The 23,249-nt window shown below is 33.1% G+C and overlaps 3 protein-coding genes and 1 non-coding gene across 7 annotated transcripts; 3 read left to right on the top strand and 1 right to left on the bottom strand.

The window, feature by feature from the left end:
- Nucleotides 1-8,944: 8,944 nt before the first annotated feature.
- Nucleotides 8,945-11,159, top strand: LOC111807730 (probable indole-3-pyruvate monooxygenase YUCCA8). Its single transcript, XM_023693588.1, has 3 exons — nt 8,945-10,042; nt 10,138-10,509; nt 10,643-11,159. Exons 1-3 carry the CDS (start codon nt 9,371-9,373, stop codon nt 10,868-10,870), a joined length of 1,272 nt encoding a protein of 423 aa, XP_023549356.1. The 5' UTR covers nt 8,945-9,370; the 3' UTR covers nt 10,871-11,159.
- A 708-nt stretch (nt 11,160-11,867) lies between these two features.
- Nucleotides 11,868-11,941, bottom strand: TRNAV-AAC. Its single transcript has one exon. It is a non-coding gene; the product is annotated as a tRNA-Val (tRNA).
- A 985-nt stretch (nt 11,942-12,926) lies between these two features.
- LOC111807731 (glutaredoxin-C5, chloroplastic-like) lies at nt 12,927-16,201 on the top strand. The gene is made up of 5 exons (XM_023693589.1): nt 12,927-13,309; nt 13,462-13,535; nt 14,449-14,523; nt 15,799-15,825; nt 15,935-16,201. Exons 1-5 carry the CDS (start codon nt 13,014-13,016, stop codon nt 16,009-16,011), a joined length of 549 nt encoding a protein of 182 aa, XP_023549357.1. The 5' UTR covers nt 12,927-13,013; the 3' UTR covers nt 16,012-16,201.
- A 798-nt stretch (nt 16,202-16,999) lies between these two features.
- On the top strand, nt 17,000-21,418 carry LOC111807729. 4 transcript variants are annotated; one of them, XM_023693585.1, is made up of 8 exons: nt 17,000-17,091; nt 17,966-18,076; nt 18,276-18,410; nt 18,702-18,827; nt 19,205-19,276; nt 19,612-19,832; nt 19,916-20,935; nt 21,086-21,418. In XM_023693585.1, the coding sequence occupies exons 1-8, from the start codon at nt 17,058-17,060 to the stop codon at nt 21,098-21,100; spliced, it is 1,734 nt and encodes a 577-aa protein (XP_023549353.1). In that variant the 5' UTR covers nt 17,000-17,057; the 3' UTR covers nt 21,101-21,418. The 4 variants fall into 4 exon arrangements, with proteins under 4 accessions (XP_023549353.1, XP_023549354.1, XP_023549352.1 ...); XM_023693586.1 differs by having other exon boundaries at nt 19,612-19,696; nt 19,775-19,832; nt 19,916-21,417; XM_023693584.1 differs by having other exon boundaries at nt 19,916-21,418.
- Nucleotides 21,419-23,249: the final 1,831 nt, after the last annotated feature.

Below are 23,249 nucleotides of genomic sequence, written 5' to 3'. Positions count from 1 at the left end.
GGAATAGATGTTATGAGGCGGCAATTGTCACTTGTTGTATATGAGACAAGGTAACTATCGAATAGACAAGGTATGCTTCATTTTTTTGGCTTTGAACTAGACACGTCTTTGAAGAATTTTCTTCCCCCGACAAAGATAATAGGTCTCCCCAAGTCTCCAACTCTAGTTTTAAGCCTAAACTTGTATGAGTTCATCTTTATATCATTCTCGTGAAGTTTTAACATTGGACACGTCATTAGATGATATATTTGTAACAACTCAAGTAGTCAAAGTTCATCGCTAGCAGATATTGTCCAGTTTGGCTCAATTTTAAAACACGTCTACTAGGGAGAGGTTTTCACACCTTTATAAGGAATGTTTCGTTCTCCTCTTCAACCGATTTTATTTCGTGAATTCCACATAATTCTTAGATGTTTATTTTACGACAAACAATGAATAGATGCATACATCAGAATGAGACTGACTCTTACTTTTGGATTTCCTACAACAACCGAAATCCGGAGCCGAACGCACCAATGAAGTGAAAAAACACATGCTTTGGGACCATTTAGGACCCCAATAGGACCACCCAAAATTCTATTTGCCTCTTTTTTGGGGTAATTTTGTGTATGAATTTATGAGATTTGGTCCATGTTCTTCTCAAGAATGGCCCCAAAAATCCACATCACTCACATGAATTTTAGACCCTTCATATGGTATTTTCATGCTATCCATTTGAAACATTGGTCCCTTCCCAAACTTCTCTCTTCATTTTTTTTTTCTTCACAAAAATGTAACATCAACATCTTCATCTTCAAATGATTAGTATCAATTTTCATAATATTATCTTCTAAAAATACCGATTTTACCCTTGACGTATCGACCAGTGAAGCTAGCATCGAGACGTTTTATTTCAATTTCATAATATCGGTTAGTCATGTTTAATTTATTTGTTCATATTTTCACACAGTATAGTTTTTCTCGATTTGGGTTGGATTTTTGAAAAGCTGAAAAAATGAAGTTCGATGCGTGGGTTGACTTTTTTTTGTCGAGTCAACCTGACCCACTGAACCACCCATCCTTACCTACGGTTAAAAAGATTAAAAATATTTAATATTTGTAACCGATGTTAGTGATGTGTTGTAAGTGATATTTGAAATTTATGAGATTTTAGTTATTAATATAACCTGTAATATGGATAACCATATTTTTTTTAAAAAAAAATAAAACAACCCCGACAACCTAACCTAACCCAACTCAAAAATAAAGGTTTGGGTTAGGTTGGGTTGGGTTGTAATCGGACACCAACCCAACCAACCCAGAACTTCGGATTGGTTCAAAAGATTTTTTCAACCTAGCCCATGTACACTTCTAATATTCTCGTCACTCATTCGGATCATATATTTTGTTCAACAAATTCTCTTATGAGCTCGAGTGAAATTAATAAATAGAGGAATTTGAAGGACCGCGTGTTTAAATATGACTCGGGATTATTTGAACTTTATTAGGGTTGGTCCCTCCGATCTTCCACACGTCGTTTCATTGGCCAAAAATCTACATCATTCACATGAATCGTACACACTTCATATGGTGAAGTGATGCATTCCATTTGAAAATATTGGTCCTATCCAAAACTTATATAAACCCTAATTGGCAAACATTTTATATTGTTGACTATGATTATTTATTTCCTCTAACTATATAGTTGTTGAAAAAATGCACATTAAAATGAAATCATGAACCATATTATAATTTCAAATAATTTGCAAATGATTAAAGTCAATTTCAATTATATTCAAGTTGTCTACCTAATTAAAATAATTATATCTAATGTGGGTCAAAGTCCTAAATAATTACAGTAAATAAATGTCATTAATTATTATCCAAATTATGGTAAAAAATTAAATTTTTTTACTTTTGTTCATGTGAAATATGAAACATAGGTACAAAGTCAAATCTTGCAATTTGTACCCTAAAATTGACTTGCTCATATCCATTGATGAAGGTGACATATGAATGTCCCATTCAAACCCACAAAACATCCATAAATGTGATGGAATTTTCCCATTTTCAACATTAAATTCCTTGAATGAAGTTTTGTGGTCGAGATTGAATCGAATTTTGGAGTCTCGAGAGTGATAGGAGAGTAAAAGAAAAACGATTCAGTAATAATGGTCTCGATATTCTCCTACAACATGGTTACGTTACCTACTTTCGGTTCTTAAGAGTGAAGACTATCTAAATTCGACACTTGTGAGCTCCAACATTCTCCTACAACACGGTCACACTACCTACTTTTCGCTCCTTAAGAGTGAAGACTATCTCCACAGACCAACACAAGTTGTTCCAGCATGTTTTGTCCTCACTCACATGCATCCAATATAAAACTACTCAAAGTAAAGCGTGCTTAACCATGAAGTTCCTATGATTAAGTCACTGAAAATGAATGCGCACCTTCTTAGTTATCCTATCCTTATAATCGCTCTCATTTCGATTTTGTATCAGTTTCGATTTTGTATCAGTTTCGATTTTGTATCAGTTTCTTCATGTACCCGTCGTTTACTGACTCTAAATGGTATTTTTTAGGATCGTACAACAACGCACACACTCAGTCTAGATGAACACAAAGAACAAGATAGAGAAAATGCAAGAAGAATATTGGCTAAAAGTTTTGTATTGATCACTATAGTGTAAAAGAGAATATGGAGAGTATATATATATATTATTATATACAGGTTTACCAAATATAACCATCTGCTATATATATATATATATATATATATATATATATATATATATATATATTATAACGGTTGACTATGCTATAAATAATCCGCAGCAATAACCTAATAGTATTTAGCAATTTTTTTAAAAATTAAGTCAAATAAAAATATCTCATTTAAAATTAAAAAAAAATAAATTATCTTAACTTAATTCATTTAAACTTATTTATTCAAATTAGATCTCATACCAAAATTCTAATTAATTCAATTAAATTTAAATTATTCTCTTAAATATGAAAATAATGTGCGACGCGTTAAAATGATAACATAAAAAATATTAAAAATGTGATATATTTAAATAAAAATAGAATAACAATTTTTTAAATTCAATTATTAATAAGTTTGTTCTTAATATAAATTTAGTTCTTTGAATTTATCTAAAAAAAGGGTTTTTGAATTTTTTGTCCTCTCTCCAAAAATAGTTTCAAATATCTTGAATTTGCAAAAAGACAAATGTTCTTGTTTATTTATTTATTTATTTAAATATTAAAATTGTTTCAATAATTGAATTTTCCATTGCTAAAAACTAATTAAATACCCCAAAAATATATTTATAATTATGTCTATCATATGGTTGGTTCGCAATATTTTCAAAGCTATGGTATGGTATGGACGTTATTTTAATTAAAGCTTTCGAAACTTAAGTAAATCAAACCGACCATATCAATATTTGAGCTAACGATCCCATCTCTTTAAAATAATTATATTGATATAAAAATTATATGTTTAGTCAAAATTAGATTTTTCTTTTCAAATATTTAATTTTAAAATTGGACTAATTTCCAATTTAATTCTCTCTTAATAAATAAATTATCAACTCCCTTTCCATGTGGTCTCATGTGTTTCTCCCACATCTCTCTCTTTGTATTAATTCAGTTATTATAGTTGCTAGGTTAGTTATTGCTTCTGAATTAACTAATATTAATTAATTTAATTAATTAATTAATTTAAGAGAGAAGAAAATCTAGCTATTTTACTGAATTAATTTATTAATGAAAAGTTGACTAAATAATATTATTTCATTATTGAGTGTAATTTTTTAGTGCATCACATGAATTAATTCCTTCCTTTTATTTATTTTTATTTTTTTAAAAGAAAAAAAAAACTGAATATTTGGGCGGTTAGGATCATTTTAAAGCAAACACTAAAACTCAAATCTGGCTAACTACCGCCCTTAGATATTGCCTGCCACCTATTTATAATGCATCCCATGTGCTATTTTTTATTTCCCCTCCATTTATTTATAATTAACCTAATTAATTAATGTATATTATTTTATTTTCATCTAAAATTTAATTCAATTTTATTAATCGAGACTCGACTCCTTTTTCTTTTGGAGTCTTAATCATTTTTTACTATACCATGTTAAGAATAATGCTCTGATACTATGTTAGATGAACACGACTCTCCACAATAGTATGATATTGTCCACTTTGAGACTGAACTCTCATGGTTTAACTATATAATATATAATATTGTATAACATATTAGGTATAATATTACACTAAAAGAGGCAAAAAAAAAAAATAATTAAATAAAGGAATTGTTTTGGTAATTTATCCAATTTTGAATATAAATTATTAGATTTAAAAATAATAATCCATTGGGGAAATCAAAGCATGTTGAAGAACTAAAGTGTGTGAGGATGGAAGAAGGGGGCGGCACCTAGATTGAAGAGACTAATTAAAACTTAATTTAATTTAATTTGATTTTAATTTAATATTATTTATATTTTATATTTTATTTATTGAAATTATCAAATCAATAATGGCAGAAGGGAATGGAATGTGGCAGATGCAATGCCTCCCCTTCTAACATGCCATCTTTTTCACTAATTCCCTTCTTTAATTTTATTTTTCTTTATTATTCCAAATAAAATCATTTTTTAATTCTATTTATTTATTTATTTATTTATTTATTTATTTATAAATGCTACCCTCTACTTCATCCAAATTGTTTTTCCCACCCACTTCTTTATTATTATTATTGTGTTAACAAATGTGGCAGTGAATTGAACCTTTGACCTAAAAAAATAATAATTTATTTATTTATTTATTTATTTAAATTTTAATTAATATATAAATTTATTTTGATGTACTTTTAAAAATATTTTAAAACGCCCTCTTGATGTACGAGTAAATTATAGCATTTTTGTAATTAATAATTTAGTATACGTGGCACACGTAAAGAAAGCCACGTGTTCTCTTGAAGTTAATAATTAAAATATAATATAATGGTTAGGATTAGAACACATTGGGGTAATTTATTTTTACTATTTTTTTTTTTATAATATGGTTTTATACATTACATTATAAGGTTCATATATGTGTAACACTTTAATATTTTTGTTTCTTCTAAAAAAAGCATTTTTATGTTTTAAAGCATATTAAATTGAATATTATTGAGGTTTTTTTCAATAATGATATTTAATTAAAACATTAGAAGTTAGTAAAAGGAAGAAAAAAACATGTTTGACCAAAGTTTTTAATGTCTTATATTGACCAAAGTCCCATGTTCTTAAAGTGAATATAATTGCATATCTTGGTACCAATCATAGTTACAAAGATCATAGATCACAAAATATCTAAACACATGAAAGAAAATATTCCCACCTTTAATTAATTAAAGTCCTTACTAATTTTCATTTAAACCCCAAAAAAAAATTTAAATTAAAATTTTAAAATTAACAAAAGTGAGTCACTATGAATCACATGAAAAGAAAATAAAAATTAATTAATTTATGCCCTTATAGATTCTTCAAGATTTTTTTTATTTTTTTTCTTTGTAATTATCTTAATTATATATATATATATATTCTTGTATTTAATTTAATTAATTCATTCAAAATTTGAAATTGGAGTAATTATTAATTTTGTTTATTCTTGCAATGTTTGTGGAATTGCATATGTTTGATCTCTTTGTGACATAATAAATAAATAAATAATGGTTGTTTTGGAACATAGCATTGGACATAGGAAAAGTCCAAAACGCCCTTTATTACCTATGACTTCACGAGAAAATTAAAGGGTGTTTTTGGTTAAGACCTACTGATAGTTAAATGTTATGTGAATAAGAATAAAATATGTTAAAATGACGAGTAGGTCACGTGGTCATCTCACAGGGATGCAGGAGAATGTCGAGACCATCAATGTTGAATCCAGATTTCAAATTTTGGTTCGAGTCTTGGACATATGATATTACTGTTAAGAATGTATCAAGCGTTTTATCTTAGAAATTATTATTCACATAGCTGAGTTCGAGAGAGATCGAACGAGAAACTAATACGTTAAAATAGAAACTTTTTGAAAATCTAATGGGTCCTTTTATAATCATGAAGTGAACCTAACCTCATAATTTTTGTTCATTTAATAAATTGATTCTAATTAATAATTAGCTTTACCAAAAGGGCTTTCACTAATTAAAATGAAGTGATTAGGCAAACTATTAGGACATGATTATTAATCAAGCTTTAGTACCATTAAACTTAATTATCCCACTAATTAATTTGGTATGAAAAGGGTATTTTGGTCCAAATAATAATGCATTTGGTAATTATTTTGAAAAATCCACCTGTCATATATTCCAAGCAAGATAGGTAGGTAATTAAAACAATATTTAATATTTAATTTGCAATTTAAATACAAATATTATCAATTATATATTTATTTATATTTTTGTGAGGAGAAAGTACACTTTATTGATATAGATAGTAACTATCAATTTCTCTCCGTCTTTTTCAGTTATACTTGCATTATCAATTTAAAATATCTGATACAACAATTAAGTTTTATTAATGCTATAAAAATGAGCAAATTTTGGTTGGCAGTATCTAATTTTGGTCGAGATACGATTTTATTTGTAATTATTTAGAAAATAATATAAATATTAAAAAATAATTAAAAAAAAAAGTGGAAAATATTGGAATAAGGTTGCATACAAAAACCAATGATTTTTTTGGTTTCTTCAACCTTTTAGCTCCACGCGTGACTGAAAAAACTCACTATTAATTAATATCACACTCAATTTTCCCAAAAAGAAATAATAAATAAATAAACAACTTTTCAGGGTATTTTAAAAAATAAATATAAATTATTATTTATTTATTTATTTATTTTTAGTATTTAAAAGAAAATGGGGTATTAGAAAAAAAAAAGTGCATATTCCCATGCCAAAAGTGGAAATTCCTAGCTGGGTGTGGAGCATTGCAAGGCTGGTTGGGTGGCTGCGGATATCAAGAATAGCCCCCCAAAACCCTCCATTTTTATAATCCCCGACCTTTCTAAATATCTATTTTAATCTTCGAGTTTAACTATTCTAGGTTAACTCCTCCAATACACGTCCACGTCCACGTCCACGACGCCTTTTTCTAGGTTCGTAGACTTCAGGTAGATATTTTAAAAGTTCAAAAACTAAAAGAAAATTTAATATATATTTAATCGGAATATGTCGATTTCAAGAACTATTGATACCCATAAAATGATCTCGTCGAAGTGAAAGAACGTCCCTACTTAATTTTGACTAAATATCTGATGATTTATTAGGCTTTTAAAGTTCGGGTTTGAGGTTGGAAATGATGATGGGATATAGGTTTCCAAAAGAGAAAAGAAAATGCCAAACCCCCATAGGCTCCAAATCTCACTTTTCATGAAAAGGAGTTTAGATTGTCATTTTCGTGTGTATATTATTAGTCCCGATGGCCACGTAACCTCTTTTTCTTTACACTTTCGTATCATATCTTTCACCGTCTAAATCTATATCGTTTTTATCTAAACATGCCTTCTGAATATGATGTCTTTGCATTTTTTAAGGTTTATATGTAGCCAGCAGTCGTGAAAAGAAGAGAAAAATTGTACTTGAACTTTTAATTCTCCAATGTAATGACGTTTGTCCACCTGTTTCAAGAGATGTATCGATTTAGTATTTGACAGTAGAAATATATGAACGTCAAACTATGTATAGCTCAGCTACACCGATTACTATTCCAAAAGTCGAAATATTTGAACTTACGAGAAGTTTGGGAGATCTTACATTGGTTGGAGAAGGGAACGAAACATTTCTTTTAATCTTGTGGAAACCTCTCCCGAGTTGACGTGTTTTCAAACCTTGATGGAAAGGTCAAAGAAGACATTATCTGCTAGAGGTGGACTTGAGTTGTTACAAAGTTTGTCGTTCTATCACTTTCTTCGAAGGTGGGCCCAGAAGAAAAATCAATATGATATTAAAATATATATATAGAGAGAGAGAGAGAGAGAGTTAATGTTGTTTTATCAGCATAGATAATGAAGTGTACCAGTTGGCAAGATGGGTGGTGTGAGTCATAAAACAAAACAGCCTTTCGACTCAGCAAAATTCTAAATTCCCTTTGCAGCCTTGTTTTTCTGGGGTCCAGAGATGCTGACGTGTGGCCCCCTCATCCCATGCCCTCCTCTTCCTCCCTCCACGTGGGATCCATTCTACATGTCCTAGTCAGCATTCTCTACCCCCCTCCCCACATTTTTCTCTCCATCATTGATATTAAATCTCTCTGCTGGAGGCTTACCTGATTCAACTCCCTTTGAAAACTCCATCTCTCCCTTTCATTGTTCCCTTATTCTCTCTTTCACACTCCGATCTAATCCATTTACCGTCACTATAGACCCGACCCAATCCAACCCAACTCAAGTTATAAAATGGTAATTAAAGTCTTATCTATAAAGCTATAACAGCCCTAAGCCCACTGTTAGGAGATATAGTTCTCTAAGCTTTCCTTCAATGTTCTCAAATCATAGAGAGATGTTTTTATAAAGAATGTCTCGTTCTCCTCCCCAACCGAGGTGGGATCTCACAATCCACCTCTCTCCAGGCCCAGCATCCTCACCGTTCCCTTTTTGAATCTATGTGGGACCCTTCGATCCACCTCCCTTCGAGGCCCAGCATCCTAAGTGGTACGCTGCCTCGTGTCCACCCCCTTCACTGAAACATCGTCCAGTATCAAGATCTGATACCATTTGTAACGGTCCAAGCCCACCACTAACATATATAGTCCTATTTTACTTTCCCTTTCAGGCTTCACTTCAAAGTTCTTTTAAAACGTGTCTGTTAGGAGGAGGTTTCCACACACTTATAAAAGAATGTTTCGTTCTCCTCTCCGACTAACGTTGGATCTCACTCAGATCAGCACCCATCTCGATCGATCCTAATGAAGTGTAAGAAGTAATGTATTAGTGAGAACTAAATATAATATTGAGAAAGGGAAGAGGGAATAAGGAAATAAAATAATGAAGGGGTAGGCAGAAGCTTATGATTTGAGAATGACCCTCCAAACCTCATTGACTCCCACTTCCATCACATGCATCTCTCTTTCTCTTTCTTCCTTTGGAGGCATCCAATTCTGCTTATTTAAGCCCCTCCCCTCCTCCCTTCATTCTCATCCTCTCAACAATCAAATTTCTCCTCTCTGTTTCCCAAACCCTTCAAACTTTACTCACAATCTTCTCTTACAAACAAACCCATTACCAAAACTCTACCTATTGCCTGTTTCTTGGCATCCATCCACAAGAACACAACCACAACCACAGTTTTCAATCAAACAAAACAAAACAAAGCTTGTTTGACATACCTCAGTAGTGATGGAGAACTTGTTTCGTCTTGCTGATCACGATGACTTCTTCTCTCGTCGATGCATCTGGGTTAACGGTCCGGTGATCGTTGGAGCTGGACCGTCTGGACTGGCCACAGCTGCTTGTCTTAGAGAACAAGGGGTGCCTTTTGTAGTCCTTGAACGAGCTGAATGCATAGCTTCTCTGTGGCAAAAGCGCACCTATGATAGGCTTAAGCTTCACCTTCCAAAGCAATTCTGCCAGCTCCCTAAACTCCCTTTCCCTGAAGACTTCCCTGAATACCCAACCAAGAAACAGTTCATTGAGTACCTTGAATCATACGCCAAGCATTTTGAGATCAACCCACAATTCAATGAGTGTGTTCAATCAGCAAGGTATGATGAAACCAGTGGCCTGTGGCGCGTCAAAACTGTTTCGACTGCTGGGTCGACGCGCAATGAGGTCGAGTACATTTGCCGATGGCTCGTCGTGGCCACCGGCGAGAATGCTGAACGTGTAATGCCCGACATCGAAGGATTAAGCGAGTTTTGCGGTGATGTCTCGCACGCTTGTGAATACAAGTCTGGAGAGAAGTTCACCGGAAAGAAAGTGGTGGTAGTTGGCTGTGGCAACTCAGGCATGGAAGTTTCTCTAGACTTGTGCAACCACAATGCCTCACCTTCAATGGTGGTGCGAAGCTCGGTAAGCATTAGAACAAACTAAAAACATCACTGTTCTAACATTTTGAATCTTGGAATTTTGGTTCTAATGGTGTTTGCTTCCTCTGTTTTCAACAGGTCCATGTCTTACCAAGAGAGGTTCTTGGAAAATCAACATTTGAACTAGCTGTTTTGATGATGAAATGGCTACCCCTCTGGCTGGTTGACAAGCTCTTGTTGGTCCTGGCATGGCTGATTCTCGGAAACATTGAAAATTACGGCCTCAAACGGCCATCAATGGGGCCATTGCAGCTCAAAAACGTGGTGGGGAAGACCCCTGTTCTTGACATTGGAGCACTGGAGAAAATCAAATCCGGTGACATCAAAGTAGTTCCTGGAATCAAACGGTTCACTCGCAACCAAGTAGAGCTCGTCAATGGCGAAAAGCTCGATGTAGATTCAGTAGTTTTGGCTACTGGGTACCGCAGCAATGTCCCCTCTTGGCTTCAGGTGAGGCAAACATTCAGTTTAAACTTAATTTTTTTCTGAGAGTAATTTCGTCGAACACATCGTAGGCATAAGAAAAAAAAAAAAAAAAAATCAAAAACATGGCTAACCAGACATTTGGTCTTGAAATGATCAGGAAGGCGAATTCTTCTCGAAAAACGGATTCCCAAAAGCAGCATCGCCACATGCATGGAAGGGAAATGCAGGGCTATACGCAGTCGGGTTCTCGAGAAGAGGGCTATCGGGGGCTTCGTCGGACGCCATGAAAATAGCTGAAGACATCGGCAGTGTCTGGAAGGCGGAGACAAAGCAACAGAAGAAGAGAAGCACGGCATGCCATAGACGATGCATTTCCCAGTTCTGAAAAAATGACCGGCATTGATGATTTTGGCGAAGGTGTAAAGAAGAAGAATACAAATAATACTGTAAAAAGAAAAAAAAAGAACACAGAAACAGAGCCCTCTCCAGAAGCCCAATTTCAGACAAATTTGTTATGGGCATTTTGTAAAAGATGGAAGATGAGGCTTTTCTTTTTCTCCTGTTCCTTCATTTGTTCATCCAATTTACTCCTAATTAACACTTCTGTTCATCAACCATTCTTTTTATATCACAACCCAAATCAAATCACCATTTCCTTAATCATTTCTACTCTTGCTCAATTTAGACAAATCCCATGAATCTTTTATCTCATCCATCATCGTCTCGTCCAAGTAATCGCAATATTCCACTCGGGTTGTAGCAACTTGTCTTAACTATGTCTTAACTAATTATAATGAGGCATATTTGAGTATTCAAAGTTGTAGTCATAGTACTCAGCTTATCGAGTTGTAGCAACGAGTCATCTTCCATTCAACAGTTTCATGATTAGACACGAGTGCTTGGAAGTCGTCTTTCTTACGATGTTTAGTTAACATACGAAAATTGTCTTAAGCCGTCGGATTTTTTTTTTTTTTTTTTTGCAAGAATATAAAATTTGTGGGCTTGAATTATACAAGTCACGTTTAGTGTATAGACGACTGTTTATATAACCGAACAAAATAAATTTTAGGGTTTATGTTACTTCAAAAGGAATAAAAGAAAGACAAGTTGAAGATGGAGTGGAATAATCTAATAGGTTTGACCCAAAAACTTAATGAAATAATAGATGATTATTAGAGCATTTGTTGGCGTTCCCTTGCACATGGAACCCCCAATTATCACACTTTCATTGCAATTTATTAATAATAATAATTATTTATTGTAATTATAATTAATTATTATCATTTCAAAAACTCTCCTATAAATTTTGAAATAAAATGTTTAAATGAATAATTATTATCATTTCAAAAACTCTCCAATATTTAAAAAAAAAACAAATCATTTGGCTTCGCCCGGACTCGAACCGGAGACCTTCAGTGTGTTAGACTGACGTGATAACCAACTACACCACGAAACCTTTGATGGCCTTAATTTCTTATATTTAAGAAATATACTATTTAACGTGGGCTTGGGCTCGGCCCATTAATCCAAAGAACAGAGAATTTTGAATTTTTATTTTCTATTATTGTATTGGATACATTTAATGTTTAATGGCAAATTCTTAACCATTTTTTATTTTTAAAAATTAATTAATTTTTACATACAAATTTCAATTTCATATTTTATTATATTTTATGAAATCCTAATTTGTGTTTAATAGTTTATGATTATTACCATAATCAAAATTTAGAAATTAAATTTGTAATTTTTAAAGGTTAGAGGTCACTTATAATGACAAAAAATAAAATAAAATAAATTGTTTTAATATTCTAGAATATATGTTATATTCCAAAATAGTTATAATAATTTAAGGATATAACCAAAATAAATAATATATATTTATATATGGATTCTATTTCTTTATTTTTTCTACCATTGCATTGCATAATTAATTTTGTATTCATCGGTGATGAGTATAAGATTCTACTTTATCGATAATTATTATTTTAATACTAAATTATATTCTCGTGAAAAATTGTTTATTTATTTTATGTATATTGACTTAACAAAGTGCTTTACATGAACTTAGATGACGTGTCAATTTAAAGATAATTATCTACATCACTATTTGAATCAGGTGAAAGTGTGATATGCTCGATCGAACCTAATTGGTTTATACTAGATTAAATATGGATATCTTTCGAAGATCGAGATAATTATAAGCCAACCCATATCATTCATATATATATATATTTTTTTTTTTTTGTTATATTTAATAGTATTATTTATATAATTTAGAATAGATATTATAGTCATTAGTTAATAAAAAATTAAAGAGCTATTTTTCTTAATTCCTAAAATAAGTGATATCGGCTAAAAATAGTAAAATGTGGTTGGAAAAACAGCCAGTTTTTATTTATTATTTTATTATTATTATTATTTTAATAAAGTTTTATTTATGATCTTCGGCAAAAGTAAAGCGGGAGTGAGTTTGTGATAGGTCACAGCAAATTCACAGGAGGAAGAAGGAGACCTTCAACTTGAAATCAATGGCAGTTCCTTCCAATTTCACCTCTCCTCCTCTAACTTCTCATCGCACTCTTTCCTTCTTCTTCAAAGCTTCTGTTTTATCCCTTCCTTTTTACAACGCCTGCGCATCCAAATCCATTTCAATCTCCAAACACAATGCCCTCAACAATGGATCCACGAGGATCAGACCTATGTCGATTAGAGCTGTCTCCTCCTCCTCCTCTTCTTCTTCTTCCTTTGGTTCTAGACTCGAGGAGAGTGTCAAAACTACAATTACTCAGAATCCTGTTGTTGTTTACTCCAAGACATGGTGTTCGTGAGTTCAAATCTCATCCATCTCATCTTTATATTTGTAATGCTTTTTTTCGATTTCCTTCGTGTTCTCTTTCCTTTTCCAGATTTGGGTTTCTTGAGTTTATTGGAAATATTTTGAAGCCGGATCGTTCGTTGGTAATCTCTTTTTTGAAGGTATTCTTCTGAGGTTAAGGCGTTGTTCAAGAGGCTTGGAGCGCAGCCATTGGTAATTGAATTGGATGAATTAGGTACTTTTTCTTCTATTCTTATTACACTTGCCGGTAGATTTGCTTGAGGGGATCTGAGTACTGAAATCACTTTTTTTCCCTCTATGACGATAACTGCCATTCCTGTCATATGTTCTTACTATTAACTTAAATTTTTGGATTAAGTTGTAAGTTAATTGTTGAGGACTGTTGGGAGAGGAGTCTTACCTTGGCTAATTAAGGAGAAGATGATAGGTTTATAAGTAAGGAATACTATCTTCATTGGTATTGGTATGAGGTCTTTTGGGGAAACCAAAAGCAAAGTCACGAGAGCTTATGCTCAAAGTGAACAAGATCATGCCATTGTGGAGATTTGTGGTTCCTAACATGGTATAGAGTCATGTCAATAAAATCCCCAAATGTCGAACAAAGAAGTTGTGAGCCTCAAAGATTAGTCAAAAGTGACTCAAGTGTCGAACAAAATGTGTACTTTGTTTGAGGACTCCAGAGAAGGAGTCGAGTCTCGATTAAGGGGAGGCTGTTCGAGGGGAGGATTGTTGGGAGAGGAGTCACACATTGGCTAATTAAGGGAAGATTATGAGTTTATAAGTAAGAAATACTAACTTCATTGGTATGAGGCCTTTTTGGGAAACCAAAAACAAAGCCATGAAAGGCATTTAAAGTGGACAATATTATACCATTGTGAAAATTCGTGGTTCCTAACACTAATATGATCTCAGACCTAGAGATACTCAATTTAAGCCGTATTCGACCCTTGTTTGTTACTTTCTTCTGAATTGATGATGTTAATAGTTCATGTGTTAGCTTGTATGAATCAAATTGATATCCTTTAGCTATTTGCTTTGATTTAAACCATCGTGAGTTTTTCATTGCATTTAATGTCTTCTTGAATCCGTTTATGCATCTTGTAAGCTGACAAGCTTTTTCCCTCCAGGTCCCCAAGGGCCACAACTGCAAAAGGTACTTGAGAGGCTTACGGGACAACATACGGTACCAAATGTTTTCATCGGTTAGTATTGCTTAATCACAATTATCAATCTTATGTATGTTGAAAATATTATCATTTTATGTTTACGTGGTTCTCTGTTTTAGTTATGAAACTTGGTGCTTTCACATTTTCATCGATTAACATTTGATACGTACAAAAACATTGCTTCTAATAGTGATTTTGTGTCTAATCTTCATTGAATACCTTTACTTATGATCCCGAACATACCCCTTGGTTCGATATAACCATCTAGAAATAAAAATGGTTGTCTATATGCTGAGAACCGAAGCATATAGAGGGGTTTAGTTTTGGATTTTCGGTCTCAGTAAATAAGTAGAGCACGACGTGTTAGACCCTCAATCGGGGGACACGTGACTTGGCTCTAGGTGTCTTACCTGAGTCTAGATCTGATCATGTATGGGGTGGCACACTCAAAAGGATGGGTCCAAGGAAGGTGGCAACATTTATGCGTAGTAGGTGGTTGTCGCTCTGACAATTGCACGAATGAATGCTGCTTGTTAAGAGACAAAGACACTTTAGTTTGAGTATTGTGTCTATGTCCATATCCATGCTTCTTAGTTTGTGTATACATACTTTGTTCTTGGACTTGAAGCAAGTGATTTTATATATGAAGTTTGAAAATGGGATAGGAAGATCCTTTTTCCAACCTGTACTCATACTTTTTCGTGTTTATGGATTGCTCGTACAATCCACAAGCATGCTTACTAATAGGGGAAGCGCCTCAGCTTCGCATCATCCCCGATATATATTTGTGAAGAACCTCAATGAACTAACTACTCACTGCTTGAGCTTACGTTAGTCGTAGAAACCGCTCACTACTATGTGCTAAGTTTCTTCCTTCCCTCCACGTCTTTCTTGTTTTAGGAGACGGTGGAGGTTTTTTGACCCACCACTGATTTAAACCACAAAACTCTAGCTTTGCCTCTAGAAAAGTTCCATGGACAAGCTGAAAATGCCTCGGAGCACCTCTTAGCGAACTATATCCTGTATCAGCCGATCAATCAACAAAGATTTGAATAATGACTGACTCGTTTTTGAGCCTACGAAAGGAAATTTCATTAGAACATATAACAAATGCACGTACTATCCACGTAGAAGAAATCCCTCCCCCCCCCCCCCCCCCCNGCCCCTTTGTGTTGTTTCGAATAACGACTACTGTTCTATTTCATGGAGTTTCATCATCTAAAGATTTTTCGATCTAGTTTGGTTTGTATTGCTTATTCTTGTGCGCGTACCTAGTATTGTTTAAACTCACATACCTCTTTCTGTGGCCAGGGGGCAAGCACATAGGCGGTTGTACAGGTACATTTTTTTTTTTTTTTTACCAAAGCTTTCATTCAATGGAAACATACATTACTTGATTCACTTATATTGATTATCGATGTCGCTTGTGCTCGCCGTGATGATGCAGATACTGTGAAACTATACCGAAAAGGAGAGCTCGAGCCTTTGCTGTCTGAAGCGAATGCTAAAAATACAGAGACATAAGGCTATAGGCACATTTTGTTTTCTTAGCCATGTGCTGACTGACCTGTTGATTTTCTTAATTCTACCTCGAGTGACACTTGCGTTTCTAGTTAGGAACATGTATTTTAAGATATTTGTGGATGCATTTGTTTCAAGGCAGGATCTCCAGTTTATGCATGAAATAAGAGAGCATTTTATTCCCATTTGGAAAGAAAAGTCTTCCATTTCCGTCAAAATGACCTGGCCTCCCTTGCCCGGTTTACCGTCCAGGCTCCCTTTCCTGTCTATGCTATGCTCCTATGGCGCAGGCTTACCACGTTCCGCGCCTGTAACGTTTTTGCCAAACGGTCTTTGTCAGTAGCGTTATCCTCTCTACTGGTTGTATGGTCTAGTTCCTCCGGGTTGTTTTTAAGGTATTTAGATATTGTTACAATAACAGAAGGGATTAGAGTTCCTATGGCTAACGGATGCATTTTGAGACATTTTACAATCAATCATCTAAAAGTAGGAGTTTGGAGTCCATTGAGTCTTTTACGAGGAGTTTTTTTTTTTTTTTTTTTTTTTTTTTTTTTTTTTTTTTTTTTTTTTTTTTTTTTTTTTTTTTTTTNTTTTTTTTTAGATTTTAATTTCTAAAGAAATATTTACGTAATTAGATTTCATCTATTATTTAGTAACATTTGAATATTTACATGCAAATTGATTTTATTAATTTATTTCCTTTATTATATAGAGACTTTCAAATTATTTAAATTTTAATTCTCAATTTTGAAATTACATTAAATGAAACATATTCCACCATTTTAGCATATTAATTTAATTACTCATTTTATTCTATGACTCTCCATTTGGCTATTTTCTACCATATTTATTTTTTAATAATTATACTTTCTAAAATTAAATTAAATTAAATATATTAATTAATTAATTAATTAAAGTTAATTATCTAAGTAAAACTTTTTACACGTTCTTGAAAGCGCGGTGTTCTCCTTGTTATGTACAACCATTTTGGCGCCCAATTTTTTCTTTCACAGAAACCACAATCCCTCGTTTACAGGGCGCGCATTACCATGAAGCGTAATCTCAATCCGTCCATTTCTACTGGTTCTTCTTCGATTCTTCCTTATCATGTTTTTGAGTTTCTTTAATTTTGATATATTGCTGTTGCTTTGATTCTCGATTACACACCATGCTTTCCCCCGTTTAATTTTTGAATATTTTTTTCAAGAATTTTGTTCCTGAGAGGATCGATTTTGTTTGTTGCCACTATTCTTTAATAATTTCATTCCGGCTCCAATGTATTCAAGTTACTATTGTGGTTTAGTTCGATTTCGTTGCCTCGATGGATTTCATATATGGCCAATTATAGCTCAACTTCATTTCATTAATGAATGTTTGACGTTGTGTTATCTTTTTCTCTCACGTAATTTGGTATATTCTGTCATGAGAAGCCGGAAGTGATCTTGTATGTTCTACTGTTGTTCTTTAAACTGCACGTAAAAATTGCCTTAATTGATTACATATCCAATATTTTGATCAGATCAGTAATGTCTTTCCTGTACTCTGCTATCGTTTGCTTTCTTCATCGAGTTTGTTGGGAGTTTGACCAAAGTCCTATAAGTAGATAATAATGCCTTCATTCATATGAGACCTTTCAAATAAGAAATCAAAAGTAAAATTATGAAGGCTTATGTTTAAAGTGGACAGTATCATATCATCGTAGAGGGGATCCGTTGTCTTAATAAAAATTCATCATTGTATATAAACCTCAATATGTGATATTGATACCCTTGCGTATGAAGTAACGTTTAAACCATAGAAGCTACATTTGCTATTGTGTGACTACGTTTTGCAGTTATCCTTGTTTTCTCTAAATTGTTACAGGAAGTGAATTTCTACTTAGTAAAATTAAATGATTCCAAAAGTTTCTTCACTTGAATAATAATTTTGATAAATCCTTCATGAACATTCCTTATAGATAGTAACTGTCGGAAGAGAATAAAAGTTGGAGACCTTGATTGTGCTAGACCTTTGACATGGAGAAGAGATACTTCTCCCGTATCCTTGAAAGAAGGACATGTTACATGCCGTGAGTTTTCTACATTACCCAACTCTCAATTGTACTTCCCTAGAGTAGCGAGCTATTCGATGCTCCCAGTGTTCGCAGTTCTCTGTCCTTTTTTCTTTTTTGAGTTTTGTTCTAGTTAAGTTTCTTATTGTATTAGTGCATGATCCTTGTTAAATAGTTGAAATGTTGATATGTTTTCTTGTATGGGAGCAATGAGCAGCAAATAATGCAAAAACTTCTGAGTTTGCATTTTTTAAGAAGTTCAAGGAAGATGCAAACCGTAGATTCAGTTCATCTCTTCAACGTCAAAAGGAACTTCAATCAAAGAAGTTCAACTCGACTGATCATTTCAGAGGTAAGACATAAACTTTAATTGCAATATCAGTGTTAGCAGAAAATATAAATATATCTATATTTATATACTTTGGTATGTGAACACGTGGATATTTTTAAGAACTATACTTTCAGTGTCTGCCTTATCTGCACATGTGAGGCTAAGACCTTCCAGTCAGCTCAATGTTGACGTGTTTTTTTATTCAAGTTTAACCCCATTCTTGGAATCAACCATAAAAAAAAGATAATATCAATATCTCCCAATAAAAGTTGGAAGTAACTTGTAACTTGTACCCATTATTTTGTTTCAAAGCGGAGAGAGCAAGGCACGTTGATAATCGCTGTAAAGACTTCACATCACATCCTTTTGTTGAGAACGTCACTCCTATTAACTTTAACTCGATGCATTTACCCCTGGGTAATTCATCCAAAATTTCAGGTATGCAAGGAACTTGTAGCTTGTCCTTCTGAAGTGGAATTCATCATTTTTTTTTCTTTCCATTCATTTCGATCTCTTCCATTTCATTCATTTTATCTAGATCCTTCTTTTCTTTCAAACTAAGGGAAGGATAAGAATTTTATGCCTATCTATACTATGTATAGGACAAATGCATTTTCATTCCATCTACTGAACTAAGACATTAGACCTTGCTAATACAAAATGAGTCGGAGATTTTCTTCCACATATTGCATGTATCAGTGTAATGCCTTTCAATTTGTACTTATATTTGGGTTTGAAGTACATGATGAAATGAGATCCTACAGGAAAACAAAACAGTTTCCAAATTGTAATTTGTGCTCTTTGTCGTATTGCAGACGTAGGTGTGAAACACACTCATAAAACGTTTAAGGATATACAGAGCGAACAGAGAAATGTGGAAAAAGATGGTAATTCTTTCGTCTGAGTTTCGTTCTTCTCTCTTTTTCTTGCTTCCTTTTTTTTTTTTTTCAAATAGAGAATCACAATTTTGCGTTCTTATGAGCAAATGTTTCGTCTTTTGTGTATGCATATATTCCTTATCATTTTCCAATGGTTTTCTTTTTTTTTTTTTTTTCCATTTTTGCATTCGCAACAGAGTTGGGGAGCCCTGATCTTATAGTCTTAGAAAATTCTGAGCCATATTCGTTAATGTGTAATGCATTCATTTAGTGGTTTACATCAGAAAGATAGATGGGATAGTCATGATAGCGTATTTGATCAAGTACTCTTTATATTCATACAGACATTTTTAGTAGGAAGAGGCAGAAATTACGTCAGTTCATTCAGAATATGTCGTTCCATGGAACTGGTGAATCATATGAGAAGAGGTCAGAGTCGCCTTTGTTCTATCTGTTGTCTCGTCATCTTTCTGGATCCGACTCTGGAGTTTTTTGTAACTTGTCCAGGTATGGTGTTATTTCCACGCTACTTAGCCGGCTTATACCTGAAAGCAATCAGTATAAGGTATTATGCACTTTTAGCATCTTCCAATTACTTCAACTATTATTTTTTTTTTTTCTAATTCTTTTCTCAATTACTGGCTATAGAATGAATCTGATTCTCCACAGTTAAATAATAACTTGGAAAAACTACAATGGTTGCCTGGAAGGTGCTGGCCAAGGCTTGATTATGAGCATCGTTTGAATAATAGTTCATCGCCTTGTCGTTTGAATAAATCAAGAGGCAGAGTTCTTTTCCACTCTGATTTCTCAACCAATAACGATGATGACAACTTCCACGTTAAGTACAGGACCAAGGAGTTTGACAGTGATGTAGAAGGGAAAATGACTTTGCTTGATGCCAATAGTTCACCTAGTACTGCTGCAGTTGAAAACTATAGATCACTTATCACCCTTTTCAACCCGCAATACGGTTTCTATGATCAAGGTGAACCTTTGCACATAAGGAAGCAAGAGATGGAACCTCTTCTGCTGGGTTGGGATACGGACGACATAAAAGATGACAGTTCTAAATTTACAGAGTTCCACACATTTGCTGAGCCACCAATTTCGTTCGCTGATGATCATCAGCCAAACTTGCAGGAGAGTTTTGGTGCTGTTGCACTATGTTCATCCCCTTTCCCTTCCAGTTATCATAGAAACTTATATCCATTGTCATACTCCAGTTTAGGCAGCTATCAAATCCATGGGTTAAGTAGGCCTAATGTAGCAAAAGAGGAAGGTATAGACGCCAGTTTCAACAACGTGCATTTGAATTTCTCATCTGTACCCAAATATCTTAGTCAGTACGATAACTATGTCGATGACCGTGGCATCTGTGACTTATTCTGTGCACAAAGTGCTAATTGGCTTATGAATTATGCGTCAGATGACGAACACCGACATCCTTTTGTAGAAAGTATGCGTGCTTCTGGCTTTGTCTTTGATTTTGGATGGAAATACCTCTCAGGCTCAAAGGAGCACTGCCAAACAGCTTACCATCTACTTGAGTACCCACCGGATGAAATGAGACCAACATCCCCTGTCAATGAAGAATGTAATATTGACAGTTCAGAATATCGACAGCCCTTCTTCATCCAACCCGAGTCGTTCTTTCAAGAAGGGAAGGTACGCTCTCTACTGACTGATAAACTTAGCTGGGATGTCACTAGAAGTGAAATAAATGTCGCTATAACTGAAATGGATTTCGTTTGACACCAGGTTCAACTCACAATTGATCCTTTGTGTCCTCTTTTGACCTGTCTTTCTATTTTGCAGAGAAATAAACTCTGAAGTCCTTGTGAAAACCACTCATATTTCTCCATGAATTGCTTTCCTTGGTGAATTTAGATTTAGATGAACGGTATGTTAGTAACTAGAGACCATCATAATGGTATGATATTATCCACTTTGAGCATAAACTCTCGTGGTTTTGCTTTTGCTTTCTCCCAAAGGCCTCATACCAATGGAGATGTATTCGTTACTTATAAACCCTTGATCAATCCCTTAATTAGCCGATATGGGACTTCCCTCCCACCAATCCTTAACACTTTACCTTTTGATTGAGCCACAAGTCAAAGTTGAAGTAGAGTTATATCATAATAAACTATTGTTTTGAGAGAGAAATTTGGTAGAGTAACATGGGTTGGCATTAAACAAATTAGAAGAAAATGTACCTAAAAATTGACTTCTTGAGGGGTTAATGGAATTTTTGAAGGTTTCATTTGTTCCACCAAAGGTAGAGTGGTTAGGTGGTGGTTATGATACATGACTAAGACTCTTTATTCTCCCTTCCCTTTCCACCAAATTCCATACCCCAATTATTATTTCTTTTGGTGTCTCATTTTCCTAATTAGTTCCATATTATTCTTATTTAAAACTTGTTCGAAATTTCCTTTTTGTTCTATATTTTAATTTAAATACGTTTTTTTTAAAAAAAAATTGTTTAAGAAATTAAATATATCCATAAGAAATATGAAACAAAATTGATTTAAGATCAATACGATATAATTTAAAACTTATAACTATTAAATTACATAGAGAATTATTTTCTGGTTGTTTTGTTCTGAGGTCAAAACCGCGTCGTTTTGACCCTTTAAGTATGGAAATATTATAAAGCATATTACACTGCAAGACACCAAATTTTCTCTTTTCTCTCTCTTTTGTTTTCAAATTTTTTTTTTTTTTTTTTGCCATTTTTATTGCTTTTATATTTTCTTTTTTAATGTTGCTTTTTTATTGGTATATTATTGGGTTTGATTCATTTCGGCCGATGTACTTTTAAAATAGCTAATTTAGTCTCGGTACGTCATCCACCAATAGGTTATAATGTTCAATTATCCACTTCTAACTATTAAAATTAACAAAATTCACTCAAAATTGAATACCTTCTTTTTAAATGAAAAAATTTCCTAATATTTTTTTATAATTTTTAGGCCCATTTTTGTGGCTATCTAATAAAAACACTACGAATATCTCATTAAATGCTTTTAATGGGATAAAAACAACTTTATAACTTAAACTAAACATTTTTCATTTATATATATATATAAAAACTACAAATGGTTGGAAAAAAATAGTAATTTTATAGTGATCAAATAAATAAAATGGGACCCCATGTCCTTCCCATGTTTGAAGGTAGATGGAAATATATATGTATTTATTCAATAATTAACTATTTTTTTCTATTCTTAATTCATACATTAATTTGACAGAAAAAATTAGATGTTAGGCGATAGGATATTCTCCCACCAATATTATATTTTATTGGAGAGGGAAATAATTATATATATAATTTAATACCGATTGGTGGAACAAACTTTATTGTAAATTATTATTTTGAGAGTAACAAACGTAGGAGGGACTTTAATAGAATGAATACATATTAATTAGCTTTTTTTTTTTTCTTTTTTCTTTTTAATAATTAACAATATATTATTTTTAAGAAAATTGATTGCATTCATGATTTAAAAAAAAAAAAAAAAAAAAAAAAAAAAAAAAAAAAACTGACCATTTCCACCCAAAGTTGATCTTTAACGTTACCCAATGCTTTGATTTGTTTCGAGAAATATACACATTATGAGTGTATTATCAGCTAATATCATATTAGAACTATCAATTTTGAAGCAAAAATTGTGGTTGGTCTCTAAAAATATCTCAACCTTGTGGGGATTTGGTACGTATGGAGTGGAGAATCATCGTTTAAACTCGAAATATGGGAGGGAGTGAGAAGAGACTTTTTTTTCATTAGCCAAACGAGGGCAAGGATGAGGATTATATTTCTCGTCCGCCTCACTTAGAGTAAGTTATAATATTGAAATTCGAGCCTTTAAAAATTATATTTAACCGTTTTACATTTTTTTTAATAGAAATTGAATTGAAAAATGGAAATTATGCCTACAAAAATCAAAATATGAACCCCTAAACCCTTTCGAATTTAGTA

This window comes from Cucurbita pepo, chromosome LG12 (assembly GCF_002806865.2).
Source record: "Cucurbita pepo subsp. pepo cultivar mu-cu-16 chromosome LG12, ASM280686v2, whole genome shotgun sequence".
NCBI classification, from domain to species: Eukaryota; Viridiplantae; Streptophyta; class Magnoliopsida; order Cucurbitales; family Cucurbitaceae; genus Cucurbita; species Cucurbita pepo.
The sequence above is the reverse complement of the archived record's forward strand: the minus strand, read 5'-3'. Positions and strand labels throughout refer to the sequence as shown.

What these genes read in the sequence shown, in the direction of transcription:
- LOC111807730 (XM_023693588.1), top strand. Translation starts at nt 9,371, where the DNA reads ATGGAGAACTTGTTTCGTCTTGCTGATCACGATGACTTCTTCTCTCGT. An exon ending in CAATGGTGGTGCGAAGCTCG is followed by an intron (nt 10,043 to 10,137) that starts GTAAGCATTAGA and finishes TGTTTTCAACAG; the next exon opens with GTCCATGTCTTACCAAGAGA. An exon ending in ATGTCCCCTCTTGGCTTCAG is followed by an intron (nt 10,510 to 10,642) that starts GTGAGGCAAACA and finishes TGAAATGATCAG; the next exon opens with GAAGGCGAATTCTTCTCGAA.
- LOC111807731 (XM_023693589.1), top strand. Translation starts at nt 13,014, where the DNA reads ATGGCAGTTCCTTCCAATTTCACCTCTCCTCCTCTAACTTCTCATCGC. An exon ending in TACTCCAAGACATGGTGTTC is followed by an intron (nt 13,310 to 13,461) that starts GTGAGTTCAAAT and finishes TCTTTTTTGAAG; the next exon opens with GTATTCTTCTGAGGTTAAGG. An exon ending in GCACATAGGCGGTTGTACAG is followed by an intron (nt 15,826 to 15,934) that starts GTACATTTTTTT and finishes GTGATGATGCAG; the next exon opens with ATACTGTGAAACTATACCGA.
- LOC111807729 (XM_023693584.1), top strand. Translation starts at nt 17,058, where the DNA reads ATGAAGCGTAATCTCAATCCGTCCATTTCTACTG. An exon ending in AGAAGGACATGTTACATGCC is followed by an intron (nt 18,077 to 18,275) that starts GTGAGTTTTCTA and finishes AGCAATGAGCAG; the next exon opens with CAAATAATGCAAAAACTTCT. An exon ending in TAATTCATCCAAAATTTCAG is followed by an intron (nt 18,828 to 19,204) that starts GTATGCAAGGAA and finishes GTCGTATTGCAG; the next exon opens with ACGTAGGTGTGAAACACACT.